General features: G+C 37.6%; 1 protein-coding gene across 1 annotated transcript; it reads right to left on the bottom strand.

Annotated features, from left to right (window-relative positions):
- On the bottom strand, positions 1 to 20045 carry LOC311108275 (macoilin; the record flags this gene model as incomplete). The annotated part of the gene is made up of 11 exons (XM_084150897.1): positions 19963 to 20045; positions 13987 to 14128; positions 13488 to 13614; positions 12945 to 13080; positions 12506 to 12684; positions 11697 to 12180; positions 11314 to 11472; positions 9937 to 10110; positions 7217 to 7343; positions 5905 to 6082; positions 1 to 191 (listed from the first exon to the last, which is right to left on the bottom strand). Exons 1-11 carry the CDS (start codon positions 20037 to 20039, stop codon positions 1 to 3), a joined length of 1974 nt encoding a protein of 657 aa, XP_084007023.1. The 5' UTR covers positions 20040 to 20045.
- Between the last annotated feature and the right edge of the window lie 4216 nt (positions 20046 to 24261).

Consider the following 24261-nt stretch of genomic DNA (forward strand, 5'->3'; position numbering starts at 1 on the left):
TTATTTCTTAAGACACTGGTACATCAGCGCCCGTGGGTTGAGCACATAGCGCTCTGAGTTGAGGAACTTGGTGAGGTACTGCGGTACGGCGGGCCGTGGCGTCATGAAGGACATGCCGGGACTGACGGCCATGACCTCGGCGATCTTCCGTTTCATCTCGCCAATCTCCTTATCCTGCTTGAGTACTTTTCCTGTGGGACAGAGGTACAGTAGAGGCGCGATAAGCGACGGAGGAGTCATAGACACAAATAAATAATAATAATGATTTATGAAGTCACTGAATTACTGTAGCTAAACTCTCCTTACAATGCCAAATCCTCACATAATAATTGGGCATATAACGGGAACATTCAAGCAAATCTTCCATTGATATCAATGCACGATTTAAGCGAAATTTCAAGCTACACGCGTATAACTGATGTTGGCAATCGGCTAAAGCAATGCTATATAGAGCTATAACAGTTCTATAGAGCTATAACATAATTCTATAGAGCTATAACATAATTATATAGAGCTATAACATAATTCTATAGAGCTATAACATAATTCTAGAGCTATAACATAATTCTATAGAGCTATAACATAATTCTATACAAATATAACATAATTCTATAGAGCTATAACATAATTCTATAGAGCTATAACATAATTCTATAAAGCTATAACATAATTATATAGAGCTATAACATAATTCTACAGAGCTATAACATAATTCTATAGAGCTATAACATAATTCTATAGAGCTATAACATAATTCTATAGAGCTCTAACATTCTATAAAGCTATAACATAATTCTATAGAGCTATAACATAATTCTATAGAGCTATAACATAATTCTATAGAGCTATAACATTCTATAGAGCTATAACATAATTCTATAAATCTATAACATAATTCTATAGAGCTCTAACATAATTCTATAGAGCTATAACATAATTCGATAGAGCTATAACATAATTCGTTAAAGCTATAACATAATTCTATAGAGATATAACATAATTCTATAGAGCTATAACATAATTCTATAGAGCTATAACATAATTATATAGAGCTCTAACATAATTCTATAAAGCTATAACATAATTCTATAAATCTATAACATAATTCTATAGAGCTATAACATTCTATAGAGCTATAACATAATTCTATAAATCTATAACATAATTCTATAGAGCTCTAACATAATTCTATAGAGCTCTAACATAATTCTATAAATCTATAACATAATTCTATAGAGCTATAACATTCTATAGAGCTATAACATAATTATATAAATCTATAACATAATTCTATAGAGCTATAACATAATTCTATAGAGCTCTAACATAATTCTATAAAGCTATAACATAATTCTATAGAGCTATAACATAATTCTATAGAGCTATAACATAATTCTATAGAGCTATAACATAATTATATAGAGCTATAACATTCTCTAAAGCTATAACATAATTTTATAAAGCTATAACATAATTCTATAGAGCTATAACATAATTCTATAGAGCTATAACATAATTCTATAGAGCTCTAACATAATTCTATAGAGCTATAACATATTTCTATAGAGCTATAACATAATTCTATAGAGCTCTAACATAATTCTACAGAGCTATAACATTCTATAAAGCTATAACATAATTCTATAAATCTATAACATAATTCTATAGAGCTATAACATAATTCTATAAAGCTATAACATAATTCTATAGAGCTCTAACATAATTCTATAGAGCTATAACATATTTCTATAGAGCTATAACATAATTCTATAGAGCTCTAACATAATTCTACAGAGCTATAACATTCTATAAAGCTATAACATAATTCTATAAATCTATAACATAATTCTATAGAGCTATAACATAATTCTACAGAGCTATAACATTCTATAAAGCTATAACATAATTCTATAAAGCTATAACATAATTCTATAGAGCTATAACATTCTATAGAGCTATAACATAATTCTATAAATCTATAACATAATTCTATAGAGCTCTAACATTCTATAAAAATATAACATAATTCTAGAGCTATAACATAATTCTATAGAGCTATAACATTCTATAGAGCTATAACATAATTCTATAAATCTATAACATAATTCTATAGAGCTCTAACATAATTATATAGAGCTCTAACATAATTATATAGAGCTATAACATAATTCTATAAAGCTATAACATAATTCTATAGAGCTATAACATAATTCTATAGAGCTATAACATAATTCTATAGAGCTATAACATAATTCTATAAAGCTATAACATAATTCTATAGAGCTCTAACATAATTCTATAAAGCTATAACATAATTCTATAGAGCTATAACATAATTCTATAGAGCTCTAACATAATTCTATAAATCTATGACATAATTCTATAGAGCTATAACATAATTCTATAGAGCTCTAACATAATTCTATAGAGCTATAACATTCTCTAAAGCTATACCATAATTTTATAAAGCTATAACATAATTCTATAGAGCCATAACATAATTCTATAGAGCTATAACATAATTCTATAGAGCTATAACATAATTCTATAGACCTATAACATAATTCTATAAAGCTATAACATAATTCCATAGAGCTATAACATAAATCTATAGAGCTATAACATAATTCTATAGAGCTATAACATAATTCTATAGAGCTATAACATAATTCTATAGAGCTATAACATAATTCTATAGAGCTCTAACATAATTAATATAGAGCTCTAACATAATTCTATAGAGCTATAACATAATTCGATAGAGCTATAACATAATTCGTTAAAGCTATAACATAATTCTATAGAGATATAACATAATTATATAGAGCTATAACATAATTATATAGAGCTATAACATAATTCTATAAATCTATAACATAATTCTATAGAGCTATAACATTCTATAGAGCTATAACATAATTCTATAAATCTATAACATAATTCTATAGAGCTCTAACATAATTCTATAGAGCTATAACATAATTCGATAGAGCTATAACATAATTCTATAGAGCTATAACATAATTATATAGAGCTATAACATAATTATATAGAGCTCTAACATAATTCTATAGAGCTATAACATAATTCTATAAAGCTATAACATAATTCTATAAATCTATAACATAATTCTATAGAGCTATAACATTCTATAGAGCTATAACATAATTCTATAAATCTATAACATACTTCTATAGAGCTCTAACATAATTATATAGAGCTCTAACATAATTATATAGAGCTCTAACATAATTATATAGAGCTCTAACATAATTCTATAAAGCTATAACATAATTCTATAGAGCTATAACATAATTCTATAGAGCTATAACATAATTCTATAGAGCTATAACATAATTTAGAGCTATAACATAATTCTATAGAGCTATAACATAATTCTATAGAGCTATAACATAATTCTATAGAGCTATAACATAATTCTATAGAGCTATAACATTCTCTAAAGCTATAACATAATTTTATAAAGCTATAACATAATTCTATAGAGCTATAACATAATTCTATAGAGCTATAACATAATTCTATAGAGCTCTAACATAATTCTATAGACCTATAACATAATTCTATAAAGCTATAACATAATTCTATAGCGCTATAACATAATTCTATAGAGCTATAACATAATTCTATAGAGCTCTAACATAATTCTACAGAGCTATAACATTCTATAAAGCTATAACATAATTCTATAAATCTATAACATAATTCTATAGAGCTATAACATAATTCTACAGAGCTATAACATTCTATAAAGCTATAACATAATTCTATAGAGCTATAACATAATTCTATAGAGCTCTAACATAATTCTATAGAGCTATAACATTCTATAAAGCTATAACATAATTCTATAAAGCTATAACATAATTCTATAGAGCTATAACATTCTATAGAGCTATAACATAATTCTATAAATCTATAACATAATTCTATAGAGCTCTAACATTCTATAAAGCTATAACATAATTCTAGAGCTATAACATAATTCTATAGAGCTATAACATTCTATAGAGCTATAACATAATTCTATAAATCTATAACATAATTCTATAGAGCTCTAACATAATTATATAGAGCTCTAACATAATTATATAGAGCTATAACATAATTCTATAAAGCTATAACATAATTCTATAGAGCTATAACATAATTCTATAGAGCTATAACATAATTCTATAGAGCTATAACATAATTCTATAAATCTATAACATAATTCTATAGAGCTATAACATAATTCTATAGAGCTCTAACATAATTCTATAAATCTATGACATAATTCTATAGAGCTATAACATAATTCTATAGAGCTCTAACATAATTCTATAGAGCTATAACATTCTCTAAAGCTATACCATAATTTTATAAAGCTATAACATAATTCTATAGAGCTATAACATAATTCTATAGAGCTATAACATAATTCTATAGAGCTATAACATAATTCTATAGACCTATAACATAATTCTATAAAGCTATAACATAATTCCATAGAGCTATAACATAATTCTATAGAGCTATAACATAATTCTATAGAGCTATAACATAATTCTATAGAGCTATAACATAATTCTATAGAGCTCTAACATAATTATATAGAGCTCTAACATAATTCTATAGAGCTCTAACATAATTCTATAGAGCTATAACATTATATAAAGCTATAACATAATTCTATAAATCTATAACATAATTCTATAGAGCTCTAACATAATTCTATAGAGCTCTAACATAATTCTTCAGAGCTATAACATTCTATAAAGCTATAACATAATTCTATAAATCTATAACATAATTCTATAGAGCTATAACATAATTCTACAGAGCTATAACATTCTATAAAGCTATAACATAATTCTATAATTCTATAAATCTATAACAATTATATAGAGCTATAACATAATTCTATAGAGCTCTAACATAATTCTATAGAGCTATAACATTCTATAAAGCTATAACATAATTCTATAAAGCTATAACATAATTCTATAGAGCTATAACATTCTATAGAGCTATAACATAATTCTATAGAGCTATAACATAATTCTATAAAGCTATAACATAATTCTATAGAGCTATAACATAATTATATAGAGCTATAACATAATTCTATAGAGCTATAACATAATTCTATAGACCTATAACATAATTCTATAAAGCTATAACATTCTATAAAGCTATAACATAATTATATAAATCTATAACATAATTCTATAAAGCTATAACATAATTCTATAAAGCTATAACATAATTCTATAGAGGTATAACATTCTATAAAAGCTATAACATAATTCTATAAATCTATAACATAATTCTATAGAGATATAACATATTTCTATAAAGCTATAACATAATTCTATAGAGCTCTAACATAATTCTATAGAGCTATAACATAATTCTATAAATCCATAACATAATTCTATAAATCTATAACATAATTCTATAAATCTATAACATAATTCTAGAGCTATAACATAATTCTATAGAGCTCTAATATAATTCTATAGAGCTATAACATAATTCTATAAATCTATGACATAATTCTATAGAGCTATAACATAACTCTATAGAGCTATAACATAATTCTATAGAGCTATAACATAATTCTATAAATCCATAACATAATTCTATAAATCTATAACATAATTCTATAAATCTATAACATAATTCTAGAGCTATAACATAATTCTATAGAGCTCTAACATAATTCTATAAAGCTATAACATAATTCTATAGAGCTATAACATTCTATAGAGCTATAACATAATTCTATAGAGCTATAACATAATTCTATAGAGCTATAACATAATTATACAAAGCTATAACATAATTCTATAGAACTATAACATAATTCGATAGAGCTTTAACATAAATGGGGAGGGGGACCTTGTGCTATCTCCAGCTGCCTGCGGGCGTCTCCCAGGGCTGAGAATAGGTCCAGTTTGATGCGCGTCTCGGCGCTCAGGTTGTACTCCAGGTGCTGAGCCTTGTCCTGTAGGCCCGACAAGGCGGAGAGCAGCACGTCCTGTTCCTCCTGTTCCACACAACGATACTTCCCAAGGGCCTGGGATGGGATCAAGGAGAGAGAAACTCGCAATAGCCCCAGGGCTACATAGAAGCAGACTGGCTGGCACCCAAATGGATTTTGCTATGTTTCACTGTTGTTGTAAAGCGAAACGATGGTGAAACGTAGCAAATTCAGTTTGGATGCCAGGCTAACACAGGAGTGTGGACTAACTGGGCAGTGTTCAGTAGGCACGAAACAGGAGAAAACTGAGTGTAACGGGGTGGTTCTGCCTGGAGTTGTCCAATAAGAAATGATTGGTTTCGTTTTCAGTTTGAAAACGTTTTAAACCATGTGTCCTACTGAACATGACCCTGGTGGTCCAGCAGTCATTCTGAGGTACTCCTTGCTTTTAACAGGATGTGCTTTGGTTCCCCAAACTTGTAGAATGCATTTATTTTGTTTTATACTACTTTTTGTGTGCTGAAGAATTGCAATGCCCTCATTAGAAACCCAGTTTCCCCAGTTAGGGAACCAACGCACCACATGACAACAATATTCATTTCCAACAGTGATGGTGGATTGGTGGATGGCCAGCCATTCAAAAAACAATGTGAGCTGAATAATTTATTTTAAAATGCAGGGTTTTTTGTTAAAATTGGTTTTTAAAGTTAAGTGGAGGGAGTAACAGTTGTATTGGGTTGTATTACTAAATAACTAACTAGTAACCTATGAAGAATTAACTTTAAGATGTACAATGTTTTATGAAAGACTTGGCTTCTGCCTCTGCAATGTCTGCATGCTTCATGGAGTATATGTCACCACAAAAAAACAATAATCACAAACGACAAGATATAAAATATATGTGGAACGAATACAGTTAGAATACAGTATTGATCAATGCAAAGACAAAGTGCCCACGTTACAGTACGTTGTGTTCAGGCCAACACAAAAAAACTGATGATCTGAAAGTCCTCAAAGCACTGGCCCAAACACCATTTCCTGCTACTCAAATCCACAAACACAAATAATGACACAGATAGTCACTTGCAACAAGTCTACAAAACGGCATATCCAAAAACACAAGACAACAGAGTATCACTTCAACAATGAGCAAGACGTGAAAACTCACAACCTCGACACGTACATTCGTACGGAACCCACCAATGTGAAAGAGTAGTATTTCTTTTTTACCTCCACTTCATTCACTAGAGCTATCACACGCCCCTCTTTCCCTTGACTCTCCAGCTGCAGTTGTTTGTACTCTGTCTCTAGATCTTTTTCCTTTTTCCTTAACATTAGGGTCACAGAGTGTTCCTGCCTAGTGTGATGGAAAATAGAGAGAATAGTAGATGTTTTGTTTCAGGTGGTCAGAGAGGTGCTGCATATTTGTGGGGTTGGGGAGGTGGGGAAGTCAAAACACAAAGAAACATGACATCATCGACAGCAAGCGATTTTATCATTTTTTGGGAGGCATTTTGAAATCCATCTGTATTATTCTTCACTAATTATTATGCTTTTTTACTATGATTGTTGTTACAGGCTGCAATGAAAAGAAAGTTAATAGTACAGCAAATAAAAGAAAGAAGGCAAGTATTGGTGAAATTAGGCATGATCTGGAGCAGGGGTTCTCAGGGGGTCTGCGGAGGTACTGCAGGAGGTCTGTGTTCAGATCTCGAAAAAAAAAATACATTTCATTTTTTAAAATGAATATTACTAACAACAACAGATTAAATTAATTTTGGCCAAGCGATCCGAATAACTTTAGAGGGTGCAATACAATACAATGCAATATTATTAATCTACAATTGATGTTCTTAACCCTGGGCAACATGGACCTGGGAGGCTCACAGGGTTATTGGTATCCACAGTCTCCACCAATTCTATTTTTTTTTCAACTCAATACCCTCTTGTATTGAATCCTTCTCAATACATAAATGCACTATAATTTCAGCTTGAAAACTGCAAAATGTTCTCACCGATACCAAGAGGCAGGCCTTTAAAATGTTCCTTCCCAGGACCCGAAACTTGGTTTGTCCGGCCATGCACTACCGAAATCATAGAAGAACTCTGTATGCTATTATTTGTGTTTTGATTATGTGTTTTGTCCCTGATGAATTTTCTTTGACCCCAGAAAGTTTGAGAAGTTTGAGAACCCCTGATCTGGAACATAGACTCATACACTGCCTTCAGAAAGTATTCACACCCCTTGACTTTTTTTCACATTTTGTTGTATTACTCCCTGAATTTCAAATGGATTAAATTGAGATTTAATTTTTACAAATTAATAAAAAATTAAAAGCTGAAATGTCTTGACTCAATAAGTATTCAACCCCTTTGTTATGTCAAGCCTAAATCATTTCAGGAGTAAAAATGTGCTTAACAAGTCACATAATAAGTTGAATGGACTCACTCTGTGTGCAATAATAGTGTTTAACATGATTTTTGAATGACTACCTCATCTCTGTACCCACACAAATACAATTATCTGTAAAGTCCCTCGGTTGAGCAGTGAATTTCAAACACAGATTAAACCACAAAGACCAGGGAGGTTTTCCAATGCCTCGCAAAGAAGGGCACCTATTGATAGATGGTTAAAAATAAAAATAAACAGACATTGAATATCCCTTTGAGCATGGTGAAGTTATTAATTACACTTTGGATGGTGTATCAATACACCCAGTCACTACAAAGATACAGGCGTCCTTCCTAACTCAGTTGTTGGAGAGGAAGGAAACCACTCAGGGATTTCACCATGAGGCCAATGGTGACTTTAAAACAGTTACAGAGTTTAATGGCTGTGATAGAAGAAAACTGAGGATGGATCAACAACATTGTAGTTACTCCACAATACTAACCTAATTGACAGAGTGAAAAGAAGGAAGCCTGTATTGTATTCCAAAACATGCATCCTGTTTGCAACAAGCCACTAAAATAATACAGCAAAAGAATGTGGCAAAGCAATTCACTTTTTGTCCTGAATACAAAGTGTTATGTTTGGGGCAAATCCAATACAACACATTACTGAGTACCACTCTCCCTATTTTCAAGTATAGTGATGGCTGCATCATGTTATGGGTATGCTTGTAATCGTTAAGGACTGGGGAGTTTTCAGGATAAAAAAGAAACGGAATAGAGCAAAGTCCATGGCAAAATCCTAGAGGAAAACCTGGTTCAGTCTGCTATCACCAGACACTGGGAGATGAGTTCTCCTTTCAACAGGACAATAATCTAATACACTGGAGTTGCTTACCAAGAAGACAGTGAATGTTCCTGAGCGGCCGAGTTACAGTTTTGACTTAAATCTACTTGAAAATCTATGACAAGACTTGAAAATGGTTGTCTAGCAATGATCAACAACCAATTTGACAGAGCTTGAAGAATTTGTTTAATAATAATGGGCAAATGTTGAACAATCCAGGTGTGGGAAGCTCTTAAGAGACTTACCCAGAAATACTCACAGCTGTAATCGCTGCTAAAGGTGCTTCTACAAAGTATTGACTCAGGGGTGTGAATACTTATGTAAATTAGATTTCTCTATTTCATTTTCAATACATTTGCAAACATTTCTAAAAACATGTTTTCAATTTGCCATTATGGGGTATTATGTGTAGATGGGTGAGATTATTTTTTATTTAATCCATTTTGAATTCAGGCTGTAACACAACAAAATGTGGATTAAGTCAAGGGGTATGAATACTTTCTGAAGGCACTGTATATAGTGTGCACTACTTCTGACCATAGTCCTATGTGCCCTGGTCAAAAATAGTGAACTACATAGGGAATAGGGTGCCATTTGGGATGCAGGCTCAATAGCATCTGAGGGTAAAGGTTGTTGCGTTACATACAAGTCATACATTTATATGCATTTGAATACAAAATAATGGCGGAAGGTGAGAGAGTGAGTGCCATACCTGTTTGGTAGACTACTACGAGCTAAGATGGCCGCCTCCTCTAGTTTGTGAGCCTGGAGTTCTGCCAGCTGTTTCTCTATGGAGAGCCTGGCCTCTGTCTCTGCTCTGGTCTTCTTCTCTAGCACGGCGCTGATCTGCTTGTCTTTCTGCTTGGTCTTGGTCAGCGACAAGATCCTGAAACACAGAGTCAAACCATCATGTTCTAGACCAGGGATGGGCAACTGCCACATGCCCCCTCTTGTAGGCCTGTGGATCAACCTCCCCCCTCCCCCACACACACACACACACACACACACACACGTTAGCCCATGTCAGCTAAAATGTTTTAGATTGGTAAATTAGTCTAGCGGCCATCTTTCTAAACTTGTAGTAACTGACCGGGGTGGGCATTGATCATCAGATATCATATTAAAAGCTGCAAACAGTTGTCTCCACCCTACACTCTTAGAAAAAAGGTCTGCATCTAAATGGCACCCTATTCCCTACATAGTGCACTACTTTTGACCAGAGCCCTATGGCCCAATAAGGTGCCGTTTTGCATGCAGCCTTGGTGTATATGAATCAATACATTCCATTCCCAGTAAATTGGTTAGAAGGTTCAAAATGTGAAAAAGGTTTCGGTAGCACTTAATGTGATTCTCCAAAGCTTTTGTATAATTTCAGCCAGTAGTGTTGAAAGTAGTGCTCACGAGCCAAAACAGGTCCCCGACAATGTTGCACAATTGGGTACTACGTCATTCATTTTGTATGATATGTTCCGTCCTGTTTTTTTTGGCAATTCGTATGAAATGTTTCGAATTCCAACGTGTACAATATGTTACGAATTTGTAAGTGCTTAAGATCCTGGACTGCATCTTTAACATGGTTAGTTATTTCATTTCAGGATAATCATATTCTTGCATCAAAGTACTACACCACATAGCTTACTTGTGCAAACCTGGCTTGAGTAAAATACTCAGTGAAATAGTGCCGTATGTGGAGGGTGTTGGGGTACAGGGGGGACGTGACATAACGTTTCAAACAAAGTGTGTCAGTGCATATGATAATTATAAATAGTAAATGTTTTATTGTCACATCCACCGGATAGGTGCAGTGAAATGTGTTGTTTTACAAGGTCAGCCATAGCAGTACGGAACCCCTGGAGCAAATTAGGGTTAAGTGCCTTGCTCAAGGGCACATCTACAGATGTTTCACCTTGTCGGCTCAGGTATTCGAACCAGCAACCTTTCGGTTACTGGCCCAATGCTCTAACCGCTAGGCAACTTGCCTAGTAACCAGCAGGGGGAGCCAAAAGCAGTGTATGGCAGACTGACAGGGCACTAGGGCCACGATGCGAGTAAAAAAAAAAAGACCATAAAATGCTCTGTTATCACTCACTTGCTCTGGAGCAACTCATTGTTCTGCCTGAGCAGAGACACCTCGGGCCTCAGGCTGTGCTCGCTGTTGGTCAGGTTGCAGACGTGGCTGCGCAGCTCCTGCTCACCCTGTCTGCTGGCCTGTAGCTCGCCCTTCAGCCTCCTCATCTCCTGCTCCAGCCTGGGAAATGGGGGAGAGGGGGAGGGAGAAAGGGGAGTGGAGAGAGGTAGAGGAGAGAGGGGGAAAGAGATAGAGGGGGGGAGAGAGAGGGCGGTAGAGAGAGAGGCAAAGAGTAAGAAGAGAGAAAGAGAGCTGATTAAGTAACACTCGTACTCTCATGCACATCTCTCTGTAGATCTCCAAAGCCAATGAAACCAAAGTGAACAGCGGCGGAGTGTCCCTACTTAGTGATCTGGTCAGCGTGAGGATTTGGCGCGGCGGGGCCCTTGTCTGCAGCGTGCCGATTGGGGCTGACCGTTTTGGAGCCATTCTTCTGCTTCCTTTCAGCCCTGCCAGTGGGAGGAGGTGAAGGGATGTTAGCGGCGCCGGGGGACGTCCTGCGTGCTTTGGGGGAGGAGGATGAGCCTTTGGCGGCCCGCAGGACTTTGCCGCCTTGCTCCTCCTGAGGTAGATTTTCGGTGGTGGCCGAGGACTCCGGCGACCCTCCTCCTGTCACACCGTTGGTGGGGGGGTCTCTGGGTTTTGAGGACTGGGGCGGCTGGGGGTTTGAGTCTCCCAGCGTTGTCTCCTCCACACCCCTCTCGGTCCCTCCCCGCTCCACTCCGCTGTGGATCTGGAGGCATTCCACGGTGAGTCTCTCGTCAGATGCCACAGCACCGTTCTGACACTGGTACTGACTGGACTCAGGTTTGGGCCTCCACTTTGAGTCTGCAGGAGGAAAAGGGCTATATTTCAAAGACAATATCTAGCTACAGAGTATTGGACTCACAGTGAGATGTAACATTTATCTGCTTCCTACACGCACAGGGACATTATAGTGGAGCATTAACTAATAATGTCCTCCTTTGGCACTATATGCGTCCCAAATGGCACCATTTTCTCTATGTACTGCACTACCATCTAAAGGGTTTAACCTGAAACCAACTGCCTTACCCAACAAAGTAGTACTACCGTTGGGGAATCATCTCATAACAGTCAGTGTAAAACAGTGCAGAAGTGAATGAGTAGCAGGCACAACCTCCGCTGCACTTACTGCCGTTGCCGTCTGTGATGCTCTTGGGGTAAAGCTGCAGGCCCGGAGGTAGGGACTGTTCCAGGAGGTGCATGTGAAAGTTGTTCTCGCTCTGCACAGCTTTCTGCGTCCGCAGCTTGAAGATGCTGGTGAAGTAGCAGGTGGTGTCGAACCCCAGATAGACAACAGGGTAGCCAATGCTGGGGGAGAGGGAGCGAGAGAAAAGAAATATAAAATAATGGCCTACATTATTGTCTGTGATGATGACAAACACATGCAGAGTACGCCACTTGTGATTCATTGCGATTTTAAGACGTTAGCTTAAACCCACTCAATTCAAGCGGTTGTGAAAATCCTTGGCATTTAGAAAGGATCTACAGCGTATAATCTGGGTCTGTTTGGAAGATTCTGCTCGAGGGTGAATATACGGTGAGAAGTGCTTTGTGTTCAATCGACCTACCAGTGCGCGGCGAAGAGATGAGACAGGTTGGCGTGGGAGTTGTTCAGATCTTTGAGCCTCAGCGAAGCGTCCGTGTACACCAGCAGGACCCACAGGGACACCCACAGGGACACCGTCGACATACAGATGCCTTTCTCTGAGAAGAAGAAATAAATTATTATAAAAAACATCAAAAACTTACCAAGAGAAAATACTAGCTTATGTTTATAGCTAGTGTAGCTACCACCAGAACTGTGCTTTTACAAATTAAACCAGTAAGTCTATCAGGTGACAGCATAACACGCTTCCATTTCTCTGTAACGGGTTGAAGCAAACCAATCTCTGTAACAGGTTGAAACTTTCAATTCCGTCAATTTTCATCATTTATATTATAAATGGCAGATTTCTAAATTTCCAGAATGGTTTGTTTAAACTCTTTACAGAAACATGTGACTTGTTAGACAACTATTAAATAACATTCCACATTATCCTTATCTAAGGCATTCCACAGCTAGGCAATACAAAACATATTTTTTACCTGTAAAACAGGCTTGATATGCTTACCTGTGTGCCAAATGTAATTGAATAAGACATAGGTGCTGGCTGCGAAGAACAACCAGTGGAGGGGAATAAAAATGAAACATAACATGTCCAGGGTGAACGTCACACAAACAAACACCACACAAATAACCTGCAACAGAGAAACAGTGCATTACGTTGGTGCTACGTTGGACAGCTACATTTTATTCTGTCTGCTTGGGTTTCGAACAAGAAGACAATGGCTGCAGTATATAACAGGTTTATAACATTTATATAACAGGTTGCAAGGCCTAAAACTATTTTCTACAATATCTTGATCTCAATACTTTACTGTTATTGACTTCTGTCTAGAAGACCATTAAAGGGCAGGCTGCATCCCAGATGGCATTCTATTCCCTGTAATATAGGGCACTACTTTTGACCAGAGCCCTATGTTGAAAAGTAGGGTTCTGGTCAAAAGTAGTGCACTATATTACAGGGAATAGGGTGCTATTTTGGACAGCCTAACTGATAAAGTCCTCACCAGCCCATGGCAGTGGAAAGTGTTATAGGCACTCCTGAAGAATAGCCAACAGGGCCACAGGTATTCCAGTCGAAACTCCAGTATAAAATCTGCCAGGAGCACCAGAGTCCACACGATCATAAACTTCAGAAAGGTGTAAGCGCTGCAAAACAGGCATAAGAGGAGGATATGAAGAGTTTCATTCCAAAACGCTATATATCCATTTTCAGAAATGTTGGTAAATTAGCTTTTTTTGTTTAAACATTTACATTTTTGTCATTTAGCAGATGCTCTTATCCAGAGCGACTTACAGTTAGTGAGTGCATACATTATTAATTTATATTTTTTTCATACTGGCTCCCCGTGGGAATTTAACCCACAACCCTGGCGTTGCAAACGCCATGCTCTACCAACTGAGCTACATGCTCACTTAAAGAACTTAGGAAAGAGACTTGTGTGTTTTTTCACTATCTAATCATGGCATGGGGTTGTTAATTACAGATATGTATTTGTTTGAAACTTATCACTAGATTGTTTGTCTCTATGAAATGAAACAATCATATTTTGTAGAAGAAAACAGATATATCCCACTCAAAAAGGTAGCACTGCAAGGTTTTACACCGTCAAATGTGACAAATAATTACATTTTTTGTAACGAGCTGTACAAATGATACATTTGTGACATCATATTTTACAAATATATATATTTAATGAAATGAATCAGTACAGTAATATGAGATCTGGGCTCTGGTCAAAAGTAGTGCACTGTAAAGGGAATAGGGTGCCATTTGGAACCAGACCTAACTCTAACCAAACACTATAGCATGATGGTAGATTTTTTATGTGTTGAACTGATATGATATACAGGATATGAATATTCCATTCCAGCTAAACAATGGATAAACAGTGAGGGAAAAAAGATGATCCCCTGCTGATTTTGTGCGTTTGCCCACTGACAAAGACATGATCAGTCTATAATTTTAATGGTAGGTTTATTTCAACAGTGAGAGACAGAATAACAACAACAAAATCCAGAAAAACGCATGTCAAAAATGTTATAAATTGATTTGCATTTTAATGAGGGAAATAAGTATTTGACCCCTCTGCAAAACATGACTTAGTACTTGGTGGCAAAACCCTTGTTGGCAATCACAGAGGTCAGACGTTTCTTGTAGTTGGCCACCAGGCTTGCACACATCTCAGGAGGAATTTTGTCCCACTCCTCTTTGCAGATCTTCTCCAAGTCATTAAGGTTTTGAGGCTGACATTTGGCAACTCGAACCTTCAGCTCCCTCCACAGATTTTCTATGGGATTAAGGTCTGGAGACTGGGTAGGCCACTCCAGGACCTTAATGTGCTTCTTCTTGAGCCACTCCTTTGTTGCCTTGGCCGTGTGTTTTGGGTCATTGTCATGCTGGAATACCCATCCACGACCCATTTTCAATGACGTGGCTGAGGGAAGGAGGTTCTCACCCAAGATTTGACGGTACATGGCCCCGTCCATCGTCCCTTTGATGCGGTGAAGTTGTCCTGTCACCTTAGCAGAAAAACACCCCCAAAGCATAATGTTACCTCCATGTTTGACGGTGGGGATGGTGTTCTTGGGGTCATAGGCAGCATTCCTCCTCCTCCAAACATGGCGAGTTGAGTTGATGCCAAAGAGCTCGATTTTGGTCTCATCTGACCACAACACTTTCACCCAGTTCTCCTCTGAATCATTCAGATGTTCATTGGCAAACTTCAGACGGGCCTGTATATGTGCTTTCTTGAGCAGGGGGACCTTGCGGGCGCTGCAGGATTTCAGTCCTTCACGGCATAGTGTGTTACCAATTGTTTTCTTGGTGACTGTGGTCCCAGCTGCCTTGAGATCATTGACAATATCCTCCTGTGTAGTTCTGGGCTGATTCCTCACCGTTCTCATGATCATTGCAACTCCACGAGGTGAGATCTTGCATGGAGCCCCAGGCCAAGGGAGAATGACAGTTATTTTGTGTTTCTTCCATTTGCGAATAATCGCACCAACTGTTGTCACCTTCTCACCAAGCTGCTTGGCGATGGTCTTGTAGCCCATTCCAGCCTTGTGTAGGTCTACAATCTTGTCCCTGACATCCTTGGAGAGCTCTTTGGTCTTGGCCATGGTGGAGAGTTTGGAATCTGATTGATTGATTGCTTCTGTGGACAGGTGTCTTTTATACAGGTAACAAACTGAGATTAGGAGCACTCCCTTTAAGAGTGTGCTCCTAATCTCAGCTCGTTACCTCTATAAAAGACACCTGGGAGCCAGATATCTTTCTGATTGAGAGGGGGTCAAATACTTATTTCCCTCATTAAAATGCAAATCAATTTATAACATTTTTGACTTTTTCTGTATTTTTTTGTTCAAAAACGGTTCAAATAAACCTACCATTAAAATTATAGACTGATAATTTCTTTGTCAGTGGGCAAACGTACAAAATCAGCAGGGGATCAAATACTTTTTTCCCTCACTGTGCATTCGGAAAGAAATATTTATGAAAAATGTATGCACTCACTAACTGTAAGTCGCTCTGGATAAGAGCGTCTGCTAAATGACTAAAATGTCAATGTAAATGTTATTCAGACCCCTTTACTTTTTCCACATTTTGTTACGTTACAGTCTTATTCTAAAATTGATTACATTGTTTTTTTCCTCTCAAGCTCTGTCAGGTTGGATGGGGAACGTCGCTGCACAGCTATTTTCAGGTCTCTCCAGAGATGTTCCATCGGGTTCAAGACATTCAGAGACTTGTCCCGAAGCCACTCCTGCGTTGTCTTGGTTGTGTGCTTAGGGTCGTTGTCCAGTTGGAAGTTGAACCTTCACCCCAGTCTGAGGTCCTGAGCACTCTGGAGCAGGTTTTCATCAAGGAGCTCTCTGTACTTTGCTCCGTTCATCTTTCCCTCGATCCTGACTAGTCTCCCAGTCCCTGCCGCTGAAAAACATTCCCACAGCATGATGCTGCCACCCCCAAGCTTCACCATAGGGATGGTGCCAGGTTTCCTCCAGATGTGACGCTTGATAATCAGGCCAAAGAGTTCAATCTTGGTTTCATCAGACCAGAGAATCTTGTTTCTCATGGTCTGAGAGTCCTTTAGGTGCCTTTTGGCAAACTCCAAGCAGGCTGTCATGTGCCTTTTACTGAGGAGTGGCTTCCGTCTGGCCACTCTACCATTAAGACCTGATTGGTGGAGTGCTGCAGAGATGGTTGTCCTTCTGGAAGGTTCTCCCATCTCCACAGAGGAACTCTGGACCATCGGGTTCTTGGTCACCTCCTTGACCAAAGCCCTGCTCCCCAGATTGCTTAGTTTGGCCTGGCGGCCAGGGCTACGAAGAGTCTTGGTGGTTCCAAACTTCTTCCATTTAAGAATGATGGAGGCCACTGTGCTCTTGGGGATCTTCATTGCTGCAGAAATGTTTTGGTACCCTTCCCCAGATCTGTGCCTCAACACAATCCTGTCTCGGAGCTCTACGGACAATTCCTTCAACCTCATGGCTTGGTTTTTGCTCTGACATGCACTGTCAACTGTGGGACCTTATATAGACAGGTGTGTGGGCCCCGTGTAGCTCAGTTGGTAGAGCATGGCGCTTGCAATGCCAGGGTTGTGGGTTCGTTTCCCACGTGGGGCCAGTATGAAAAAAAAAAATGTATGCACTAACTGTAAGTCGCTCTGGATAAGAGCATCTGCTAAATGACTCAAATGTAAATGTAAAAATGTGTGTGCCTTTCCAAATCATGTCCAAACAATTGAATTTACCACAGGTGGACTACAATCAAGTTGTAGAAACATCTCAAGGATGATCAAGTTTCAGATTTTTTTTTTATATATATATACATTTGCAAAAATGTCTAAAAACCTATTTTCGCTTTGCCATTATGGGGTATTGTGTGTAGATTGATGAGGAAAAACATGTATTTAATCAATTTTAGAATAAGGCTGTAACGTAACAAAATGTGGAAAAAGTCAAAAGGTCTGAATGCTTTCCGAATGCACTGTACACTGTGTATACCAAACATTAGGAACATCACACCCCTTTGCCCTCAGAACAGCCTTAATTCGTTAGGGCATGGACTCTACAAGGTGTAGAAAGCGTTCCACAGGGATGCTGGCCCATGTTGACTCCAATGCTTCCCACAGTTGTGTCAAGTTGGCTGGATGTCCTTTGGGTGGTGGACCATTCTTGATACGCACGGGAAACTGTTGAGCGTGAAAAACCCAGTAGCGTTGCAGTTCATGACACAAAATGGTGCGCCTGGCACCTACTACCATACCCCGTTCAAAGGCACTTAAATATTTTGTCTTGTCTATTCACCCTCTGAATGGCACACATACACAATCCATGTCTCAATTGTCTCAAGGCTTAAAAATAATTTAATAACCCGTCTCCTCCCCTTCATCTACACTGATTGAAGTGGATTTACCAAATGACATCAATAAGGGATCATAGCTTTCACCTGGATTCACCTAGTTAGTCTATGTCATGGAAAGAGCAGGTGTTCTTAATGTTTTGTATACTCAGTGTAGTGTTTTGCAACAAAATCAATTATAATACACATCTAAGAGGACAGTAATATTTTACACACTGGTACCCATAAGCATTAATTTCTGATGAAAAACACGTGTGAAAAATTGGTGAATATAGCTTTTTGGAAATAAACTCTTCTTATGTAAAATGTGTGTGTTATAATTGTATTGAAATAATGGTAAAAATGTAATGCTGATGATCTGTGATTGAAGGTTTAAAAAAAATCTCTATCTACTGGAAGAGCTAAATGTAGCTTATTTCTCATGATATAGGCCTAAGCCCGTTATTATAATGCATTTGGCAGGAATATTGACAAACTGTGAAAGATACTGTTCCTAACAGAAAACCACACAACTGTAAGACAAAGTTACTTTCATGTAAAAGGTGTGAAAAACATTTTGAAGTCTTGCTTAATTAAATATAATAAACCGTCTTATGCATATAAAGCTTCATTAAATTAGGTGATCGCATACTCATATAGGGATTCATCTCAATTAGGCAAATATTGTAATCACTAAATCATGATTCATTACATTATTTTACATTTGGGAATATATCCTAGTTTTCTATAGGCTATCATCTTAGAGAAACGAGACACTTGGATAAGATAACGCCTACATTCTCTCGTTATAGGCTACACTCATGTCTTGTTTTGAACAACTCCTTTGTTCGTGCGCTCGACACCTCCATACATCCTTACATCGCCCCCTTTTTGTTTGGTAACCATGACAACGTTTCATCCGCGATACTGGGTACCAAAAGAGCTCAACTGAAATGTACATTTTAGTCATTTTAGCAGACGCGCTTATCCAGAGCAACTTACAGTTAGTGCATTCATAAACTGAACATTCCTCAGCGCTTTGTCTCGTCACAAAGGGGACATTGCGAATTCTCTATTGGGTCTGTCTGTAATTAAATGCTTGAAATGGCTACCTGGTCGTAAGCCAATATTGCATGAATAGGTTTAAGTAGGCCTATATCTATTAAAAGTGAGAGCACATAATAATAATAATAATAATAATAATAATAATAATAATAATAATAATTTTTAATAATAATAATTCTGATTATTGTAGCATAATTTAATGGTTAGCCTTCAAATGAGAGAAGATAGACTGAATCATGTATTGTGTCTGCGCACAACCCGCAAAAACTCATCATATGGTAGGCTATGATAAAATAGTCCGATAGCTCGCGTTGGCTAGCCTTCCGTAACAACTACCCAAATCAAGTAGCATTGGCTTCTTTTTCAAGTTGACTCTGCTATAATGTTTGTAGGCCTATTTAGCAACCACAATGTCCTTTTCCATATCCTACAGCGTCCAAGACTAAGCTAAAGTGAAGAAGCAATTATTGTGATAAAAATAGACATCAGGTGAGAATGACGAAGATGCGCATTACACAAAGCCTAGCAACAACAAAAGCAACGGCACGGTCGATGCGTCACCTCACTATACCTTTCAGATATCTCCTCCGTAATTTTTATCTTTTTCATTTTCCGTAGCTTGCTTGCGTCCACATAACGTTTCTTCATTTTATGGCTTCTATTCCTTGTGCCCTAATAAACCGCAAAAAGCGGCAATCAATGTAGGAAAAAACGAATGTGGATGGCCTTGTTAGAAAACAACAACCTGCTATTTTGAGGCTTTGTGTATGAATGAAACTCCACCGCGGATGCTACTGTGCGCATGTTCTGTACTTCGACGTCTCGAGCGCGCGATGGAGACAGCACGCACAGGATTGCTATACGGGATCATTGGGACGTCCCTACACTAAACCCTAACCTTAACCCCTACTCCTAACCTTAACTCTTACCTTAACCATTTTAAATGTAAACTTCAAATGAGGTAGGGAAGTACCAAGGATTCCGGATAGCATGGACCCTTGCTGTGGCCAGCTGTGTAGACTACATGTAGGCCTGTACCTGTGTTTTTGCATAGAAATGAATGGTAAATTATGTATTGTGTCATTTTGGAGTCACTTGTATTGAAAATAAGAATAGAATATGTTTCTAAACACTTCTGCATTAATGTGGATGCTACCATGATTACAGATAATCATTAGTGAATCGTGAATAATGATGAGTGAGAAAGTTACAGAGAAATACCTCCCCTTAGCATGCCTTAGCATGTTAGCATGTCTTGGGGGTATGATATTTGGGCATCATGGTTGCATCCACATTAATGTAGAAGTGTTTAGAAACATATTCTATTATTATTTACAATAAAAGTGACTCCAAAATGACACAGTAGATTATGTACCATTCATTTCTACTGGGCACACACTGAAACACAACCACAACAAACTGTAAATGCATCCAACAAGTTTGTAGTCATTGCGTGCATCGTAATCATATGAACACTGAATGCTCTGGCTCAAATACAAATTATAATAATACATGTAAAAATATACTCTATCTGAGCTTTCCCAATGCAACTAATGGATATTTGTGTGTGTGTGTGTGTGTGTGTGTGTGTGTGTGTGTGTGTGTGTGTGTGTGTGTGTGTGTGTGTGTGTGTGTGTGTGTGTGTGTGTCCTTGAAGTGGGAACTACATAGGGGAAAAGCCCTACTAGAAAGGAAGTAGCTGTGATGACTGTCACACTGACTGTAACAACAGCCTACACTATAACTGATTGAAATGTAACTGATTATTAACCATTAGCAGTTTTTCAGTAGTTATGTCACAGTATTTATGTCACTCATTCCATTTTTTATACTTTTTGTGTATGCTATGCATAGCCGTGGGAAATAGGGGTGCTGAGGGTGCTGCAGCGCCCCCTGAAAAATCTGAGTAAAACAAATAAATAATAAGAAAGAAAGAAAGAAAAAATTAAATTAAATATTTTTTCACAGAAGTAGTGCACTGGTCCTTTTATAGTCCAGTATTAGCTGACCAATATAGCAATCTGCAGTGCCAGCAAAAATATTTGTTCAGGTCCCCCCATCAACAAAAACATTTTCAGCAAAAAAATACAATTTCCCTGTGCAACCTCCTCTCTCTACAGCCACTTCCGCCACTTCCTGCATTTGCAAGAATAAGAACTCCAACTGCTCTAGCCTGGCAAAGAAGTGGAGCTGCAACCACCCTCAAGTTGCCACCTGGTGTCCTGCGTCCAAGCGCACCAACTGATCGCCTGACCTGAGACACCATGAGATGATAGGCTCACCCGTCAACTTAATGAATCAACTTCGCTTCATTTAATATAGCTGTAAGCTGTACGGTTGTATTAAAGCCGTGTCTATCCTCTTTACAGAACAAATTAGACTAGTAAAGTTTAAAGTTTGACTGTTGGGTGACTGGGTTGCTGGACTTTCTTGGTGAACGGCAATGTGCATCATAATGACTTGGCAAATACATTTTGACTCAAGCCTCAAAAACTACAAGCACACTTCTTTTTTACAACTTCATTCAAGATTTAAAAAATAAATAATAATATGTATCAAGGACATGATATGAGTTTGCAATGTTATGCAAAGACACAAGTGCAGCCACTTAACAAGGCCACTGAGCTATGTTTTGATTCAACTACTTGGTTTGGTATAAAGCTGAAGGAAGGGCATGGAGGAATGTAACCACTCTCAACTGATCAACGTGATAGTTTTAAACATATTTGGAGGCGATACAATGTTTGTTTACAAAAACTCAAAACATAAAACATTTAGTAATACAACCTTTGCATTATGATGGGGTTCTAAGCTCATGGCACATTTAAAAGTTATATTCTTCAAGAATAAATAGGTATTCATTGAAATGACCATTGAGCAGCATTACATATCCCAGATTGTGCCTTTAAAATAGAAGGGTGCAATGTTGTGCATTGGCCCAGAGAGGTCAATATTGTATAGGGTTAACATGAGTAGTTATAGCATGACTTGTTTGAAACAAAACAAACAAAACATTAAAGGACAACCAAATTAAGTGACGTGTCATTTACATAGTGGGGTTCTTTGTGACCTTCCTCTATACATTATACACTTACTACTACCAGCCAATCACTGTGTTCATAAATGGTGTACATGTTTTGAAAGTTAGTTTAAAGTATACTGTAGCCCTGACCTCAGCCCCATCGAACACCTTTGGGATTTTTATTTTATTTTTTATTTTTTATTTAACCTTTATTTAACCAGGTAAGCCAGTTGAGAACAAGTTCTCATTTACAACTGCGACCTGGCCAAGATAAAGCAAAGCAGTGCGATAAAAACAACACAGAGTTACATATGGGGTAAAACAAAACATAAAGTCAAAAAATACAACAGAAAATATATATACAGTGTGTGCAAATGTAGCAAGTTATGGAGGTAAGGCAATAAATAGGCTATAGTGCAAAATAATTACAATTAGTATTAACACTGGAATGATAGATGTGCAAGAGAATATGTGCAAATAGAGATACTGGGGTGCAAATGAGCAAAATAAATAACAATATAGGGATGAGGTAGTTGGGTGGGCTAATTTCAGATGGGCTGTGTACAGGTGCAGTGATCGGTAAGGTGCTCTGACAACTGATGCTTAAAGTTAGTGAGGGAGATAAGAGTCTCCAGCTTCAGAGATTTTTGCAATTCGTTCCAGTCATTGGCAGCAGAGAACTGGAAGGAATGGCGGCCAAAGGAGGTGTTGGCTTTGGGGATGACCAGTGAGATATACCTGCTGGAGCGCATACTACGGGTGGGTGTTGCTATGGTGACCAATGAGCTAAGATAAGGCGGGGATTTGCCTAGCAGTGATTTATAGATGGCCTGGAGCCAGTGGGTTTGACGACGAACATGTAATGAGGACCAGCCAACAAGAGCGTACAGGTCACAGTGGTGGGTAGTGTATGGGGCTTTGGAGACAAAACGGATGGCACTGTGATAGACTACATCCAATTTGCTGAGTAGAGTGTTGGAGGCTATTTTGTAAATGACATCGCCGAAGTCAAGGATCGGTAGGATAGTCAGTTTTACGAAGGCATGTTTGGCAGCATGAGTGAAGGAGGCTTTGATGCGAAATAGGAAGCCGATTCTGGATTTAACTTTGGATTGGAGATTCTTAATGTGAGTCTGGAAGGAGAGTTTACAGTCTAACCAGACACCTAGGTATTTGTAGTTGTCCACATACTCTAGGTCAGACCCGTCGAGAGTAGTGATTCTAGTCGGGTGGGCGGGAGCCAGCAGCGTTCAATTGAAGAGCATGCATTTAGTTTTACTAGTGTTTAAGAGCAGTTGGAGGCTACTGAAGGAGTGTCATATGGCATTGAAGCTCGTTTGGAGGTTTGTTAACACAGTGTCCAATGAAGGGATGAATTGGAACGCTGACTGTAAGCCAGGCCTAATCGCCCAACATCAGTGCCCAACCTCACTAATGCTCTTGTGGCTGAATGGAATCAAGTCCCCACAGCAATGTTCCAACATCTAGTGGAAAGCCTTCCCAGAAGAGTGGAGGCTGTTATAGCAGCAAAGGGGGGACCAACTCCATATTAATGCCCATGATTTTGGAATGAGATGTTCGACGAACAGGTGTCCACATACTTTTGGTCATGTAGTGTATCTCAAAACAACACAAATGCACAGACACAAACCATACATTTTGTATGGGTTATAAGACTTTTCCACAAACCTTTCAAGGACGTGATGGCGACGGAGGGAATTGTGCCAGGCGCCACATCTAGAAATACACTATCTTCTGTCTGTTCTTTAGTTTCTCTGAAATCTACTTGTGTTGTGTGGTAAATCCACGTGTCAGCGGGATCTGGAGGGTATATAACTTAATGCTTCC

Source organism: Coregonus lavaretus (assembly GCF_964263955.1).
Source record: "Coregonus lavaretus genome assembly, chromosome: 33".
Classification (NCBI taxonomy): domain Eukaryota; kingdom Metazoa; phylum Chordata; class Actinopteri; order Salmoniformes; family Salmonidae; genus Coregonus; species Coregonus lavaretus.